This window comes from Sphaeramia orbicularis, chromosome 3 (genome assembly GCF_902148855.1).
Source record: "Sphaeramia orbicularis chromosome 3, fSphaOr1.1, whole genome shotgun sequence".
NCBI classification, from domain to species: domain Eukaryota; kingdom Metazoa; phylum Chordata; class Actinopteri; order Kurtiformes; family Apogonidae; genus Sphaeramia; species Sphaeramia orbicularis.
The window spans coordinates 30,424,302-30,441,857 of NC_043959.1; the positions used below are offsets into that span (position 1 = coordinate 30,424,302).

At 36.9% G+C, this 17,556-nt stretch overlaps 1 protein-coding gene across 2 annotated transcripts in view; it reads left to right on the forward strand.

Moving 5' to 3' along the window:
• The window catches only part of dpy19l3 (dpy-19 like C-mannosyltransferase 3), a 102,331-nt gene extending 85,190 nt beyond the window's left edge, over positions 1–17,141 (forward strand). For both annotated transcript variants that reach the window (XM_030127048.1, XM_030127056.1), the window contains exons 18-20: positions 10,554–10,712; positions 14,595–15,404; positions 16,695–17,141. In XM_030127048.1, the coding sequence (XP_029982908.1) occupies positions 10,554–10,712; positions 14,595–14,798 (363 nt within the window). In that variant the 3' untranslated portion in view covers positions 14,799–15,404; positions 16,695–17,141. The remainder of the gene's footprint in view (positions 1–10,553; positions 10,713–14,594; positions 15,405–16,694) is intronic.
• Positions 17,142–17,556: the final 415 nt, after the last annotated feature.

Here is a 17,556-nt window from a genome sequence, read left to right on the forward strand (position 1 = left end):
GACGGTGTACCTCAGGACAGTGTTAACATTTATTAACCCTATAATGCCAAACGTATCATATTTGATACAAGTGTTTTGAAGCCCTCTACATGATCAGTGTGATATTTTTTTCTTGAAAAACTTGATGTATACAATTAGATACATGCAATACATGAATAATCCACCTGGGGGGGAGGAATTTGTTCACCAGAGGTCTTTCCAGTGACAATACAATGCCGGGTTTCCACTATGTGGTACCAGCTCGACTCGACTTGGCCTTTTTGCGTTTCCATTACGAAAAAGGACCTGGAATCTGGTACCTGGTACTAGTTTTTTGGTACCACCTCTGCCAAGGTTCCAAGACTGGGGGACAAATGCTAAAATGTGATGTGTAAACACTGCAGACCACTGATTGGTCAGAGAGTTGTCTCCGGAAGTTGACAGTAAATATAGCGGTAAGTTAATCCACATGATGACAGCCCGCAAAACTACACCATAGTCGGTCAAGGAGATTCAGTGTTTGGTGGCCGACGTAAAAATTCAGCATGAGTTTGATGAGACAACACGCAACAAGCAAGTTTATCAGCAACTCTCTGAGCAGACGACACGGAAGTAACGTGCCGCATTGCTGTGACGTCCAGGTACTGTAAAGTCGGTAGTATCCTGTAATGGAAACGGTCTCCAGGAATAGGACCTGGCACCTGAGTCGAGTCGAGCTGTGTCAAGTCCAGCCGGTTCCATGTAGTGGAAACGCAGCACAAGATTGTCAATAATGAGGAAGGAGGCAGAACTTTGACTGTTTTGAAAAGGAATTTCCAATTTGTTAGACATTTTTGTGTTACATTATGTTTTTGTTTGTTCAAAAATAATAATATTTAAGCATTGAGGCCCAATGTATCAAATATGATACAAAATTTAAACTCATACATGGAAATTAATATTTGAAAAAACATTTTTTTGGTTGTTCAGAAGGACCAATAAAGGCCCCAGTTTGAAAGAACTTGAATTTTCTGTCAATGATTTAATGGTTGAGAATTTTCAGGGTTAAGCGTTTTGTAATGAGTCATCATTGTGAGAGGCGGATCATGCTGCAGCATTCTGGACGTCATTTTAACCTCCACCTGAAAACCAATTATCTAGTCACAGCAACCAGGCAGAGTGGGCCTTTTGCTCGAAAAGCTTCGGTTTGTCCACATGTGGAAGAGGGACTCTTCAGTCACAGCTCAAGGCAAGAGATTATGCATCTTCTGTGCTAATAAATCACTACAACAATTCATAAGTAGATAGTTTACTTTGCATTTCGGTTCACGTAAGACGAGTTAATGTCCTTGAGTTAATAAACAACGCAGCAGCGTATGAAGATGTAAAACAGCTCTTGTCCCCATTCAGCTCTCAGCAAGAACAGACAATTCCATTACAGTAATAATATTGTGAAGGTATCAGACTCATTTTACTTAACGCAAGAGCTGCTTTTGAGACTAGATTTGAGTAATTACAGCAAAAATGCATTGAGTGTTTTCACAGTAACTGACTAACAAATTTCTACTTGTGAAATGAAAACTTCATGCATGTTGCTGCTTATTTTCGTAAATACACTTTTCTTGTCTTATAGCTGTCTTGATTGGAACCTAAGGAGAGCATAGTGTGGAAAGTCTTTCTTTTTTTTTTTTTTTATTTCTGGATCCTTTGGCAGGAGTCTTTGTCCTTAAGTGTTCAGTGTACACTCCCAGCTGATGCCTGTGTGACAGCCCTGACTGCCAAACTTACCAGTTTTAAACTTTTTCTTTCTCCTTGTTCCCTCTAAACTCCCTCCTGTCAATACTTGAAAGTGACACAAATGTTGGCTCTGAACATTACTTTGTGCCCATTAAAAAAAAAAAAAAAAAAAAAGCAGTTAAAGACCAGCTTCAGCAAAGATGTTCAGAATGTTACAATTACCCAATATTCCAAAGGAAAACTAACACATAATAAACTAACTGAGTCTAAGCCTGTACACTGTATTGAATCTGTTTATAATAGACTGGGGATGGTTGCTTTACTTGATAATCCTAAAAGTTAAGAAATAACTTCACATTGAAACCTGTTTACTGTCTGTTTACTATCTGTTATTTACATTATGTAATTTTATCATTAAGGAAGCAAAAGTAATGTGTTATGTTGTATAAATGAGATGTAGGGGTGGGATTTAATACGTTTCCTTCCCACTCCTTTTCAAGCAATAGATATTACATTTATTTTGTTATTACAAGTGTACACGGCAATTGTTACACTGCAAAAATCAAAATCTTACCAAGTGTATTTTTCTCATTTCTAGTCAAAATATCTCATCACACTTAAAATAAGACATAATCACCTAAAGAGTAACTTTTCAGTGAGATACAAGAACTTATTTTTAGACAATAGATCTTGAAAATCGTTATTTCAAAAAATCTTACCAAGATAATTTTCACTTGTTCCATTGGCAGATTTTTTTGCTTGAATTAAGTAAAAAAAAAAAAAAAAAATTGAATTAAGCAAAAAAAATCTGCCAATGAAACAAGTGAAAATTATCTTTGTAAGATTTCTTGAAATAAGATTTTCAAGGTCTGTTGTCCAAAAGTAAGTTCTTATATCTCACTGAAAAGTTACTCTTAATCTCCTAAGACTCAGGATAATGGAAATTTTTAGTGTTTTTTTTTTTTTTTTTTTTTTTTTTTTTTACATTAATCAATTGTCTTGATTGGAAACTGCATAATGCAACAGTTTTTTCAGATACATTTTTTTTTTTTAATTCTTATTTATTTTTTTATTTTTTTAATAGAATGGCCTTTGCAATGGACAGCATTTTTTTAAGTAAAACTGTCAAACTTTTATCCCCTACAGAGGACAAAAGTGCATTGCTGGGTCTCAGGAAGTTAAGGTGATTATGTCTTATTTTAAGTGTGATGAGATATTTTGACTAGAAATGAGAAAAATACACTTGGTACGATTTCGATTTTTGCAGTGTGTATTGTTTTGATCACCTCTATTTATTAATTTATTAGCTCTGCTATTAGTTCCTTGTACACACAAAAGTTTTGTTGGTTTTTTTTCTTGTGCTCGAAACAAATAAATAGAAAGAAACCAAAGTCAGAATGTCTGTCATTTCCCAGAACCTGCTGCGTCAGCCTCATCCATGTACATAGACATCAGTATTGCACGGCTACAGCTGAAGCCAAGCCACCTCACCCCTCCGTCTCGCTCAGCTCGGTGCTAATGTCTGGGGAATTGTCTGTAGATGGAGGCCAGTGACCTGCGCTGATTGTGTGAATGAATATGGGATCAGATGATGCACTGAGTACAATGTGCATCCATTAAGGCAGGCTCATTCGACACATAGGCTAAAAAATGATGTGTTCCGGTAAAGCAGAACTGAATGGGGGCGCTTTGCTCTTGAGTGCATGTTAGTTATGTCAGACAGGTTTTACGGGAGCGTTGTTTTTTTGTTTTCCGTCCATGTAGCTGTGATGGGTTGCTTTCAGCTGTTATTAATGGAGGAAAGCACATCAGACCAATCAGAGTAACATGCTGTTTTATTCAGAATATCTATCAATTAGTGGACTTGTTTGCATGTTTTCTAAATTAAATACTGCATTGAACAGAGTAGCTGTTGTTTTTACATTTATTTCTGTGCATCAGATTTAGTTTCTGACTTTGGCCAACGGACAAATGCGATATTTATCATTTAGTTTACTGTTTTGGAAGGAGAATACTGAAGAAAAATGCTGATAGTGATAGCATCTGTCCAGGTTAAAATGAGTACTGTGAGGGGATTATTAAAACCAAAACTCTGGAACTCCAAATTACAGTGAAAAGTAAGATTTTCTGTTTTTTTTCCCCTGTGATATACAGTTCCAGGGGCTTTAAAATATTGTTGAAGGAGAAATGTACAGTGCATTTTCAGTATTTTTTGCTTCTGATTTGATCCGATTTTTTTTTTTTTCTGATACTGATCCAATGCCGACTTTTTACAATGAAATTTTGATTTAAATTTGGAGTCATTATTTATAGATTATGCTATTATTTTACTTGAGATCACAATTGCACTGGGACGGGTTGGGGTGGGTCAGATAATTCCACTAAAAGCAGGTTGAAAAAAACCCAACTCGCTTATCACTACCGTACTATGAAGTGAAAGTGAAAGGAACTTATAGACGCTTTACTAATTCCTCTCAGCCTCCCACTGTTGTGCAGCTAATTTTCCTTTCGGCCCTATCTTGTGACTAAATCTGATCCGATCTTCTAAAAAATGCCACATCAGCAGCCGATACTGGATCAGGACATTCCTTATTGGAGTGAAGGATGTCAATCTTGTTTTCTCGGGGTCTGGTGTAACATGTACCAGGTACCTGTATGTAGGGCTGCTCGATTATAGGAAAAAAAAAAACTTGCCATAGAACTGTAGCAATAAAAAAAAAAAAAAATCACGTAAAGTGCAAATTATAAATTCAAGTATCTTCAATGTAGTATGAAACATAGTAAATTCAGTGGCGTGCCGTGAGGTTTCAGTTCAGGCCTTCTGTATACATCAGCCCTCTAGAATACGTACGTTAGGGTTATACGGGGTAGGGTTATGTTAATACGGGAGTTGCAGCGTAAAGAGATTCGGAGACTGAAGATTGCATTGCGGACGAAGTTGTTTTTATGCGTTGTAGTTTTTCATAAGATTATGATAACGGTGGCGGTGGTTCAACTTTAGATGGTTACAAGGGTTTGTTGTGTTAGCGGTCGGTGCGGACACAACTACGAAACACTTTTTGCACATGATGTGTTTTTGCTCTTCGTCTTCTTCATCAAACCCAAAGTGATTCCATACAATTGAATTTGACTTGCCTTTTATGTTTACCAAGCACTTCTGCTGTGATTCTCCTGCCATTTGTCCAGACCGCTGGTACAACTGTCCTCTTGGGGTGGACCTGCCGGCTAGCAGGCAGCAGTAGCTTAGAGGGGGGCGGGGCAGAGCAGCTCATGGTAGCTTGCGTGCGCGTGAATTAAAACAACTCAAAATTAATAATCGTTTTTTCTCTATTACATAATTTTTGTAATCGTTGCGTGTAATAATCGAAATCGTAATTGAATTTCGATTAATTGCACAGCCCTACCTGTATGTATAAATTTCGTAAAATGCAGCAGTATTTTCTTTCTAATATCTCTAAAATAAGAAGCCCTAATGCCACTAAAACAACACGGACAGTGCATTTTGTCATGGCAGTATTTGCTTTGTAGTAATTTAAATAGTCTTCATAAAAATGTGATGCAGAGCTGTGATGTGCATCTGACTCTATCCTTACTAAAACCTTTGTAAAATCTCTATTCTCTGATATTTTCACCTGCTTTGGTCGTGCTAATGCATAGAATAATTTCCATTGTGTTGTTTTCCATTCTGTACACTAAAAAAATCAAGGTTAAGACTAAAAATCTATGTTTTTCTTTTGGTTCATTGCAGTTTGCTCAGGCAGAGGAACAGTCACGATGTTACTGACGGTAAAATTGTATTCTTTGAGGTCTTGACTCTCGATTAAGACCAAGATTATACATATTGAGCTTATAATTGTAGAGCTAGACTTGATTAATTTTGTGTAGGTCTGTTTAGGTGTACCTAACCTCCAAAAACCCTAGGGCTAGAAAGGTTATATTATGTCCCATTCTTTGGAGAGGTGAGATAAAATAAGTCTCCTGTGCAATCCCTTCCTCCCCAAGACCTGCTACCTACTCCTCTGCTTTCTGATCATGTGTTATTGATCCTTTTAATGAGGGCGGCTTCACCCACAGGTGCTCATTCATCTTCTGTCATTCTTTATGAGAGGGAAAAAAGATGATTTCAGAGCATTCACGACCTTAGCCGCAGGCATGAAAAAATGCAGAGTGAACACTTTTAGCCAACTACTCAACAGCCTTTTGATCGCTATAATCAGTTTAATCACAAAAATTTGCAACTAAAACAAAGGTGTTACAAACGTAATATTCTAACACACAGGTGTCAAACATGCAGCCCGGGGGCCAAATCCGGCTCGCCAAAGGGTCCAATCTGGCCCACAGGATGAATTTGCAAAGTGCAGAAGATGTTAACAGTCAAGGACATCATACTCGAAAATAACAGCATAATAACCTAAAAATAATGACTCCAAATTTTCTTCTTGGTTTATGGTGAAAAAAAATGATATGACATCATGTCTAAAATAATGGCAACACCAATTTTTTCTCTTTGATTTACTGCAAAGAACATTAAATTGTGACATCCTTTAATAATAAAATGTCAATAACCTAAACAAATATGAACAACCTGAACTGTCTAAAGAAAAATAAGTGAAATTTTAACAATATTCTGCCTGTTTTGTGTCTTGGTAGATGTGATCTGTAATGCACATGTAGAAATCATAAGTTGAGGTATAATATTGATCAAATTTTTCTTCTTATTATTTTTTCTTAATTTTCTTCAGAAATTTCAGTTTTTTCAGGTTATTCGCATCTTTTTTGTTTGGATAGTTTGTAAAATGTACATGTTATCATAATTTACTGTTATTTTTTTGCATATAAAAATTTTGGATTTGTCATTATTTCTAGGCTATTATGTTCTTATTTTACTAGTCTGGCCCTCATGAGATCATATTGGGGTGAATGTGGCCCCTGAACTAAAATGAGTTTGACACCCCTGTTCTAACACAACCACATATAGTAAATATGTAACATGTTAGCAAATTATTCGTACCCCTGTAATTACTTCTTGCCTTTACATTCTATTTGTTTGTGTGTGTGTGTTCCTCATAGTAAGGAGTAATGTGTGGGTCATCTCTCGGGGAGCTGAGCCTACGTTTTGCCTCCCAGTGGGAAGTCAGCCATGCTGAGCCGCTGGTGAGGCCGGAGCTTAGTGTGGAGCTCATTAAGGCTCCACGACACCAGTGTAGACCTGGTGGGCTCTGCGTTCAGGCGTGTGTTTTTGTGTGTGTGTCGGATTGGGGAGGAAAAACCGTGGTTTTTAAACATTTGTAAGAACCTTAATGATGTTTCCACTTCTTTGAAGCTTAATTTGTTTGTCTCTACAAAACAATTCATTAGTGAACAAAGTCTAAAGTTGTTGTTTGTACTTTTTTTTTTTTTTTTTTTTTTTTTTTTATTGTTTTTTGCTTGCAAATTTAATTCATATACCAACCAGGCATGCTTTCTGTATGGCAAAGCAACAGTTAAACAATTAAAAAGATGTATTTAAGAATACGGTTTTCGAGTGCTTTTCTAGTTATCATTATTATTATTTCTTGGTGGTTTTTTGTTTCCTGACCCCCTGTTCCTCCATTTCAACAAGTTGCATATAAAATCTTATTAACTTAGAAGGTGATTTTTAATAAAGGTAGATCATCTTTTTTTTTTTTATTTATTACCTTTTGATTCTTTTTTATTCTTTTTATTCTTTTTTATCCTTTTTATTTTATTTATTCTGTATGTTGTGTGCTTATGGTTTATGGACCTGTGTCTGCAATAAAGTTTATTATTTGTGGTTGACTATTTAAAGCAGCTATATGTAGTATTTCTGTTTTAAAACATTCAAAGTGGCCTCAAAGTACCTTTAGAGTGTTAAGAGTAAAAAATCTTAAAGTTATACCAATGATTTCAATGTAATAGATTGTAGCGATATTTTTGAACCACGCCCCACTAATGGCATCATGAGCCTATTGGTCCCCCCCATACCCGAAAAAATTTGTGGAACGGGGGGTAATTCTAAAAGTGATGCTATAGACTTATAGTGAAAGTGAACTCTCCCCTCACCTTATCATTGACTATGATCATTTACTGCCCCCTCAAAACAAATTTGCAACCAGGAGGGCAAATACCCCCCCACACACAAACACACACACAGTTACTGTAAAAGTAATGCGACACACCTATATAAAGAGGATGTGGTGGGTTGTAGGATGTGGAGCTCCCCTCACCTTATCATTGACTACCTGCCCCCTGCCCCCCCCCCCCCCCCCCCCCCCCCAAAAAAAAAAAAAAACACATTTGTGACCAGGGGTGGGGATGGGCGGGGACGATGTGCCAGATGATATGCCCCCCACCCACCCAACCACAGAGGAGAGTATGTGCCGAGTGATTTATAATGTTGTGATGTACAACAGTTGTCGCTAACAGGCATGCACGTATGACGATGTCACCCGTGACCCCCCCCCCCCCCCCCCCATGTGAATTATTTGGTGGTTTTCTTCCTAAGTGTGTTTTAATATACGACTTCCCCTAATATTCATAGTTTGGAATATCTATTCTACTTATCAATCAATCAATCAATCAAATCAATCAAACTTTATTTCTATAGCACTTTTCATACATGTTACATGTAGCACAAAGTGCTTCACAACAAAACCCCCCACAGTCCCGCGGTTGCAAATAAAAATACAAGCAATCAAAGTAAAATTTATAGTAAGAGTTTAATTAAAAGCTAGCCTAAAAAGATAAGTTTTAAGTTTACTTTTAAAAATATGAACACTCACAGCGGACCTCAGGTCCTCAGGTAGGCTGTTCTACTTATAACCCCTTAAAAGAGATATGATGTTGTTGATTTGATGATGTTTTGGTGTCATTAACAGCAACAGGAAGGTAGAGGTGAGTGAGTTGAACTGTATAAATGTGAAAGAACATTTTTAGACTGGAGCTGTTGGATGTGTTTTGGAAAAATATAGAGCTCCACGGCGCAGAGAGGAAGAGAAATCAGGTTTTGATACACAGACAATAGTTGTCAGATGGATTAATATATTGCTGGTTTTGGTTCTTCTAGGGATTTCTTGACAGTTCGACAACAGACAGAGTATCATCATCGTTATTTCTCAGAAGCTGAAGCGAACAACAGGGGAAACACTTTCAGTGAGAAGTGCAGTCAACGCATTTGGACATGATGTGCAAAAGCATCTATTTCCAAAACAATATGTAAACTGCATTTTTAGACATCACTTGTTCTGACATTTCAATAAAGCACAGAGTTCAGGAAGGGTAGATTTTTACATAAACGCACATAAAACCATTGAATGTGACACAGTAGTTACAGCTTAATTAGAGCTTATTGTATTCATTGTATTTTAATACTATTTTTGACAAGCTTTATTAATCTTAACTATTCCAAAAGCTCAGATCTGCGTTTGTTGAAACTTTTAATTTTCTGGGTCCCTCCTAAGTGTTTACTTAATTTTTCCAGTAAACAACATATAATTGAATTTAAAAGAACCCCTGTTAAAAGTTTAATTCAGAAAATAAATGTACAGAGTTAATCATTGCTGCTCCAACCCTCTGGAACTGCCTCCTATCTACCATCCGACACTGCTCCGACCCCAACACCTTCAGATCCCTTTTCAAAACTCACTTATTTAAGATTGCTTTTAATGTTTAATTGTTTTATATTCATATACCTGCCTTTCGCACCTGCTTTTATCTGTTTTTAATGTGTTTGGTTTCTGTTTTTTTATCTGCTTTATGTAAAGCAGCGGTCTCAAACATGTGGCCCGGGGGCCAAATGCGGCCCGCCAAAGGTTCCAATCCGGCCCATGGGATGTTTTTGCCAAGTGCAAAAAATTCCAGTCTTGAATTGAATTAAGCGAAAAAAATTTAGCTTGAATTAAGGAAAAAATCTTGAATTAAGCAAAAAAAAAAAAAATCTTCAATTAAGTTAAAAAAATCTTGAATTAAGCAAAAAAAATCTCAAATTTAGCAAAAGATCTTGAATTCAGCCAAAAAAAATCTTCAGGTAAGTAAAAAAAAAAATCTTTAATTAAGCCAAAAAAAATCTTCAATTAAGTAAAAAAAATCTTGAATTAAGCAAAAAAATCTAGAATTAACAACTTCAATTTTTTTTCTTTGTTTTAGTGCAAAAAATAACATTAAATTATGAAAATATTTACATTTACAAACTATCCTGAAATAATTAAATGTGAATAACCTGAACAAATATGAACAACCTGAAATGTCTAAAGAAAATTAAGCAGGATTTTAAAAACTTTCTGCCTGTTCCTCAGTGTTTAGTGTCTTTGTAGATCCCATCCATAATGCACATGTAGAAATGATAAGGTGAGGCATAATATTGTTAAAATTGCACTAAATTTTCTTCCATTTTTCATTTAAATTTCAGTTTTTTCAGGTTTTTTTTTTTTTTTTTGGATAGTTTATAAAAGTAAGTATTTTCATAATTTAATGGGGTTTTTTTACACTAAAACAAAGACAAAAATTTGGAGTTGTTATTATGCTACTTTTTTTTTTTACTGGTCCGGCCCACTGGAGATCAAATTGGGCTGAATGTGGCCCCTGAAAGACAATGAGTTTGAGACCCCTGATGTAAAGTGTCTCTGAGTTCCATGAAAAGCGCTATACAAATAAAATATATTATTATTATTATTATTATTGTTGTTGTTATTATCATTATCATTATTATTATTATTATTATTAATGAAGTTCTAGAAGTTTTCTCCTTCCAATAATAACTGTTCAGTTCTAAACTCATATGATCTTTTAGGCCCAAAAAAACCAAAAAATCTGCACAAGCCTGACTAAATCCTCGTCATCTGTGTGTTTGCTGTGAGCAGGTGTACCAGGTGTACGCTCGCCGGTCTCTGGAGGAAGTCCACGATATCCTGAGGGCCGTCGGCGCTGACTACGTGGTGCTGGAAAACAGCATCTGCTACGAGCGGAGGCACAGGCGCGGCTGCAGGCTGAGGGACCTGCTCGACCTGGCCAACGGACATGTGGGTGGCATTTATTTAACGTGACTCACCATTAGTGTATGTGAGAGAGGCCGAATGCGCCGCCTCCCCCCTCGGTCCAACTGGTGTGACTCGGTGAAAGCTCTCAGCCTCCGCACAGATCAATAGTCCCATTTCTCATCCGCACGCTACTGTCTCTCACTCTCCGGCTGTCGTGTCTGTTTCATTGCCGCTCACCCCGACCTTCAACTCTCACCCCCCCCTCCCACCGCCTCCCTCTGTCTCTCCTTATTTTGATGTTAGATGCAGTGCGCTGGTTATTTGGATTACCAGAGGCAAGACGCGCTTCAGTCTGGCTGTCTGGCTCAGTGTGGTGTAAGACACATGAAACACCGAGTGTGTCTGTGTTTGTGACGGCATAAATGTCAGCCGGCGTACACGGCTTCTGACATCTAGATAGCTTTACTGAACAAACACGCTGTCTCATTCTTTCACTCTTGTCCTTTTTTTTTCCTATTGTTCTTTCACATTTTTTCTTACCTATACTATCCACACTTCCTCCAATAACTCGCCTCACTATGGATGCATCGATTAAAGGGGGAGAAATTCTAAATCCAATGTTAAAACCATGTCTAAGTCTCAAGAGAGTGGATGTGTTTAATTTTCAAAGCTACAGAGCATCTGCAGATGAGGTAGAAATGCAATTACTAGAATAAATTATCACAGTTTTGTTTAGTTTTTTGTTTTTTTTCATATTTCTTGTACTTTTTAGTGCAGTTAAAAGCATAATTACTTGAAAGACCTTGAAATGTGTTAGATATTATTTCATTATTTATTAATTTGGTTTCAGTTTAGTTTTAATGAATCAGTAATATTAGTTTTGTTTCTAAAGTTACTACCTTCATGGTTTACCATCTCTTTAGTTTTTGTTTTTGTTTTTTTTTTCAGGCAAGTCTCAATTTGTAAATAAATAAATCGGATAAAGAAATATGCATGAGTAATTTTAGTTTCATTTATAGGAACTAACTAGTTTTCCTTTTGATTTTCTTTAGTTTAGGATACTTTATTTTTCAGGCAAGCCTCCATTTCTATAGGATGAATAGCATAAAGACATATAAATTACAAAACCATTGTTTATTTTAAGATCTATGTTGTGCAAAGTGATTTTATTTTTGATCCATTATTACTGGGTTGATTTTACCTTTACTCCTATTTTAGTTGTAGTTCATGATACATTGTTCACTGAACTATTTATTTAGTTTTAATGCTGTATGAGCAGTGGTTAGTGTCATTTCAGAGAATAAAAATTAAAGTTTCTTTAACCATCAGAACCCATGTACTGGGTGAAAGAAAAAGCCCTCTTTAACCCTTTCATGCATAGTGGTCGCTCCAGTGGACAGTTATTCTACAGCTGTTCTCTTGTATATTCATGGATTTTTGTTGTTCTTTTCGTTGTTGCTGTTTTTTTTTTTTGTTGTTGTTATTGTTTTGGGTTTTTTTTTACACATTTTTACTAAAGTTTTAAGACACTACATATCTTTTCTGACATGAATTGGTATCATTATGTAGATCTCTCCTGAGCATAAACCCCCAGAATCACAAACCCTCCCCATAGTTTTCACACAATTTATCAGTAAATACATGTTTCTGTGCATCAAAAATTAAATGTGTGGTGTCCAGCTGAGTGGACATTTTTGCCACTTTATGAAAAATAGGTTCATAAGAAATTTTTTTCATTATTAATATTTTTTTATGTAATTTCTACATTTTTAAAATTATTTTTATTTTATTTATTTATCTTTTTTTTTTTTTTTTTGTATTTTTTAGAAGAAAATTTTCAATCGCATTGTTTTTTTCATGCCTAAAGAGGAATAAAAACACTCAGGAAAAATTTTGATTAAGGTTCTCATAATTCGTGCATGAAAGGGTTAAAGCTTTATTTGCATTGGACTACTTGGACTTGTGGACCCACCTACCTCTGATGATTTGTAAGCATTGTGGAGATGGTCTGTGATTTTAATCTCATGAGAATCTGTCCTGTCTGTAATTATTAAAGTAAAAATTCCATTGTGAGTGACCTACCATATTTCAGTGAACACACGTCCTGTGATAATAATAGTCCCGTGAATCAACATCTGTGTGATCTGGTGGCATTTGCAACATTTTGCTTCTGCTTCGCAATTATTCAGCCTGTTTCCTGATTGAGAACTATGAAGGTTGAGCTGGTGATGATAAATGAAAATTTTAAGTGTTCAGAATGCAAACTCAAGACACACTGACAGAGCAAACTGAAATCCTTCAGAAAAAGTGACATCTTAAAAGATGGTGAGATGGATGATATGATGACAGCTATAGTAAAGGACATCCTTCAACCGTTATCTGTAAGTGATGAGCTTGTCCTTAACATCAGACCCAGGGAATAATGTCAGTAAATCTGAGTAAGAATTAAACTTCGCTTACCGGCTGCAAACACACATGAAACACAAATGTGGGTGGTTGATTTTTCTAATCAGCGGAGGTCCACATAATGTCCTTGTCTCATGCAAACAGGGTTCAACTCAGTACCTGCCTCATCTAAGGTCTTTGCCAGACATACAATACATAGACGTTTTTTTTTCTTTTTTTTTCTGGACAGTTGCTGCAGTGACAAATCTTGTGACCTTCTGGTATAATAGACCCTTTTACCGTCAACGTCATCAAAAGCTGCATGCACATCCTGGCAACAAAACATTCACCCTATTCACTTCAAGCGGAGGAAGACGAGACCGCTGAGTTTTAAACACCGATATAAAAAAGTGAAGATCTGGCACTTAACATATGACACCTGCCATCCTGACCCTACCCTGCTGTTCACACACTACTGTCAAACTCAGGGTAACGTTGAAAAGCGACAGGATAGAATAAGAGAAAATAATACTCACCCAGCCATGCAGGTACAATTTGCTTTTAGGACGTAGAGCTCTGGTTTGTTCACTGTGACCCATGCCTCGTGCGTAGTCGTCTTATGGCCTTGTCTTTGACTTGGAAGGATTTCTGCCTTTAAAGGAGTGATATTTAGCTTTTTTTTAAAAATGGAATTATGCATTTTAAAACATTTCCCTGTGGTCTACATCAACTGTAAATGCTATGCTTGGCTCTGAATTCTTCATTAATTTAACTCCACAGGTCCATCTTCAACCCTATTTCTGAGTAATGACACCAGAAAGGTCATTTTGAGCGCTGGCCCTTTAAATGCACATGAGCCACTTCACGCCCCACCCCCTCCAGGTTGTTGACTGTGCTGCTCTGTCCCGTTCAACCAAAAACTGAACATTTTAGGTAACCAGCTCTACAGAAATACAAAAACAAACACAAAAAGGCCAATAAACATTGCCATACACACATTAATCGCAAATTTACATAAACACTACAACCCTGCTTAACCCAAATAACACAAACTCAAACATGCCCAATACCCAAGATGCAATGCGGCAAACGCCACAATATTGTCAGTTTTTCTGAACTTCAGCAAAATTTCTCTGCACAAAGTTTTCAATGTCAAACTTACGTTCATCATTTTACACGGTCTCTGTAAATATGTTACAGCTTGCAGGAGTAAACTAATATATAAATCACTAATCAAGAAACTCCACTTTTTTTTTTTTTTTTTTTTTTTTTTGAGGAAACGCATTGGCTCGATTCCTGTCAAAGCTGTAAAGCGGGCCCTGCAGCGCTGGAGCTGGCAGGAGCACAAAGTGAAATTAGAGCCTGTGAGAGTCTGTCAGTCACCCTGCTGTTAGTGTTTATTTGCACAAACGATATCTCAGAATCAGTGTGTTGGTGATGTATTGAACGCGTGGCATGGATACTGTAGATTGACCTTAACCTTGTGTTGTTCTTCTTGCTGTCGATAATAACGATGCGATCCTTTTCTGTGCCGTGTAGATCATGGACGGACCAGGAGACAACGACCTGGACCTGGTCCCTGCCTCCCACCCTCGATTTTGCGAGGCCATTAAGTCGGACGAGGCAGCTTACACCGCTCTATTCACCAGAACATTCCAGAATAAAACCTTCCATGTATACCGGGTCAAGAAGAAACGCAAGAAAAGCGCCAAGAGCTCATCAGAGTCCAGCTCGGCTCAGTAGCGGGAGCAGGATTGTGGGAAACATAGAAAAAAAACCCCAAAAAAAACAAAAAATGAGAGGCCAGGGGGGAGAGAGATGGAAGAGAAGAGATAAAAGAAGTGAATCCTTGCTGTTCCTCTATCTCCTCTCTGCACTGTGCCCAGCTGTGATCATGTCCATTATTTTTTGAACACATGGCTCTGTGAACTGTGGTGTCAGAGCAACGGGCCGGTTCAAGCTCCGGGCTGCTTTGTTTTAGTTAGTGGAGTGTGGAAGCACCTATAGGAGTCCCGCTCTGGGCTGTTCTGTCTCCGCCCACCCACCTCGCCATCCTCCCAGGCTGCACTGCTGCACATGAACAAGCACAGATGATTATTAGACCTTGAGCAACTATTTATTACTTTGTTTAGTTAGAAGTTTTTTTTTTTTCTTTTCCATCATTTCAGCGCTGCATCATGTAATGAGCAAACTGCCGTCGTCACTACAAATACAGGTATTTAACAAAACTGGACCCACAATTAAACCTATGCTTTAAAGGTGCAATTTGTAATATTTTTACTGTTAAACACTGAAAAATGACAACTTAATATAAGATATTTTCATCTGTTGAATGATCATTTCTCATGTGTTCGACTTCAAAACTTCCATTTCTTTTGTTGTTCAGTGTAGCAGTTAGCATGCTAGCCAGCTACCAATGCCGTCTTGTAGCCTACTACTATTTTATAACATGAGAAAGAGGAGTTATTTAACATGTGACAAAGGCAGTGTTGTGTTGCTGTTTGGACTATAGATGTTTTCACAAAATAGATACTTTGTTGAGCAGCTATTTATTACTTTTAGTTACATGTTCTTGTTTTTTTCTTTTCCATCATTTCAGCGCTGCATCATGTGATGAACAAACTGCCGTTGTCGCTATAAATACAGGTATTTAACAAAACTGGACTCACAATTAAACCTACGCTTTAAAGGTGCAATTTGTAATATTTTTACTGTTAAACATTGAAAAATGACAACTAGATATTTTCATCTGTTGAATGATCGTATCTCATGCGTTCGGCTACCAAACTTCCATTTGTTTTGTTGTTCAGTGTAGCATTTAGCACACTAGCCAGCTACCAATGCCATCTTGTAGCCTACTACCATTTTATAACACCAGAAAGAGGAGTTATTTAACATGCGACAAAGGCAGTGTTGTGTTGCTGTTGGGACTATAGATGTTTTCACAAAATAGATACTTTGTTGAGCAACTGTTTGTTACTTTGTTTAGTTACAAGTTCTGTTTTTTTTCTTTTCCATCATTTCAGCGCTGCATCATGTGATGAACAAACTGCCGTTGTCGCTATAAATACAGGTATTTAACAAAACTGGACTCACAATTAAACCTTTGCTTTAAAGGTGCAATTTGTAATATTTTTACTGTTAAACATTGAAAAATGACAACTAGATATTTTCATCTGTTGAATGATCGTATCTAATGTGTTAGTCTACAAAACTTCCGTTTCTTTTGTTGTTCATTGTAGCAATTAGCACGCTAGCCAGCTACCAATGCCATCTTGTAGCCTACTACCATTTTATAACACCAGAAAGAGGAGTTATTTTACATGCGACAAAGGCAGTGTTGTGTTGCTGTTTGTACCATAGATATTTTCACAAAATAGATACTTTGTTGAGCAACTATTTATTAGGCTACTTTGTTTAGTTACAAGTTGTTTTTTTTCTCCATCATCTCAGCGCTGCATCATGTAATGAACAAACTGCAGTAGTTGCTACAAATAGAGGTATTTAACAAAACTGGACCCACAATTAAACCTTCGCTTTAAAGGCACAATTTGTAATATTTTTACTGTTAAACATTGAAAAATGACAACTTAATATAAGATATTTTCAGCTGTTGAATGACTATTTCTCATGTGTTAGTCTACAAAACTTCCATTTCTTTTGTTGTTCATTGTAGCAATTAGCATGCTAGCCAGCTACCAATGCCATCTTGTAGCCCACTACCATTTTATAACACCAGAGAGAAGAGTTATTTAACATGCGACAAAGGCAGTGTTGTGTTACTGTTTGGACTATAGATGTTTTCACAAAATAAATACTTTGTATTTGCTATCTGCTAGCTTTTACAACACTGCAATATGTGCTAAGACCTCAAACAAGCTAATATGCTAACCACAGTTCCACTTTAACATAGTACCTTAAGTGGTAAAATCATACATATACTTACTTTTGTGTGTATGTCACAGTTTATCCTTTCTAACATTCCGAACAGTGGTGATATATTGCTAAAAACTGAGCAAGCTATATCGCTGTCTTCAAAGCTAACCGATTCTGTGGAAAATAACATTTACTTCAATGTGTAGCCTACAGGAGGTGCTTGTCTACTGCTATGTTAATCACTAGTTTGTTTTGATGTTAACCAAACTCATACATTAGCAAAAACTAGCATATTGAAGTAACAGTAGACTAACAACATTTCTGTTCTGTTTTTTCTTGGTTAGTCTGGGGGGCATTGAGGAGAGCTTAAGAGCTTTAGGTCTTGGTCAGAAAGGGCAGTCAGAGCACAGAGTAAAGGATATTAGATTTGTGTGAACTGGCTTCATTCATGTTCAAGTTTTCAAGCTGCTTTGATATTAATCCAAACACTGGACCAGAGCAGTTTTACCACTAGGTGCGGCTTGGTTTGACTCCTGACTGGAATATAATGAGCACATGAAGGAGAAATTTGTAACTCCAATCCACTTGGTGGCAGGAAAACTCATCTAAACTGATTCCCAAATTG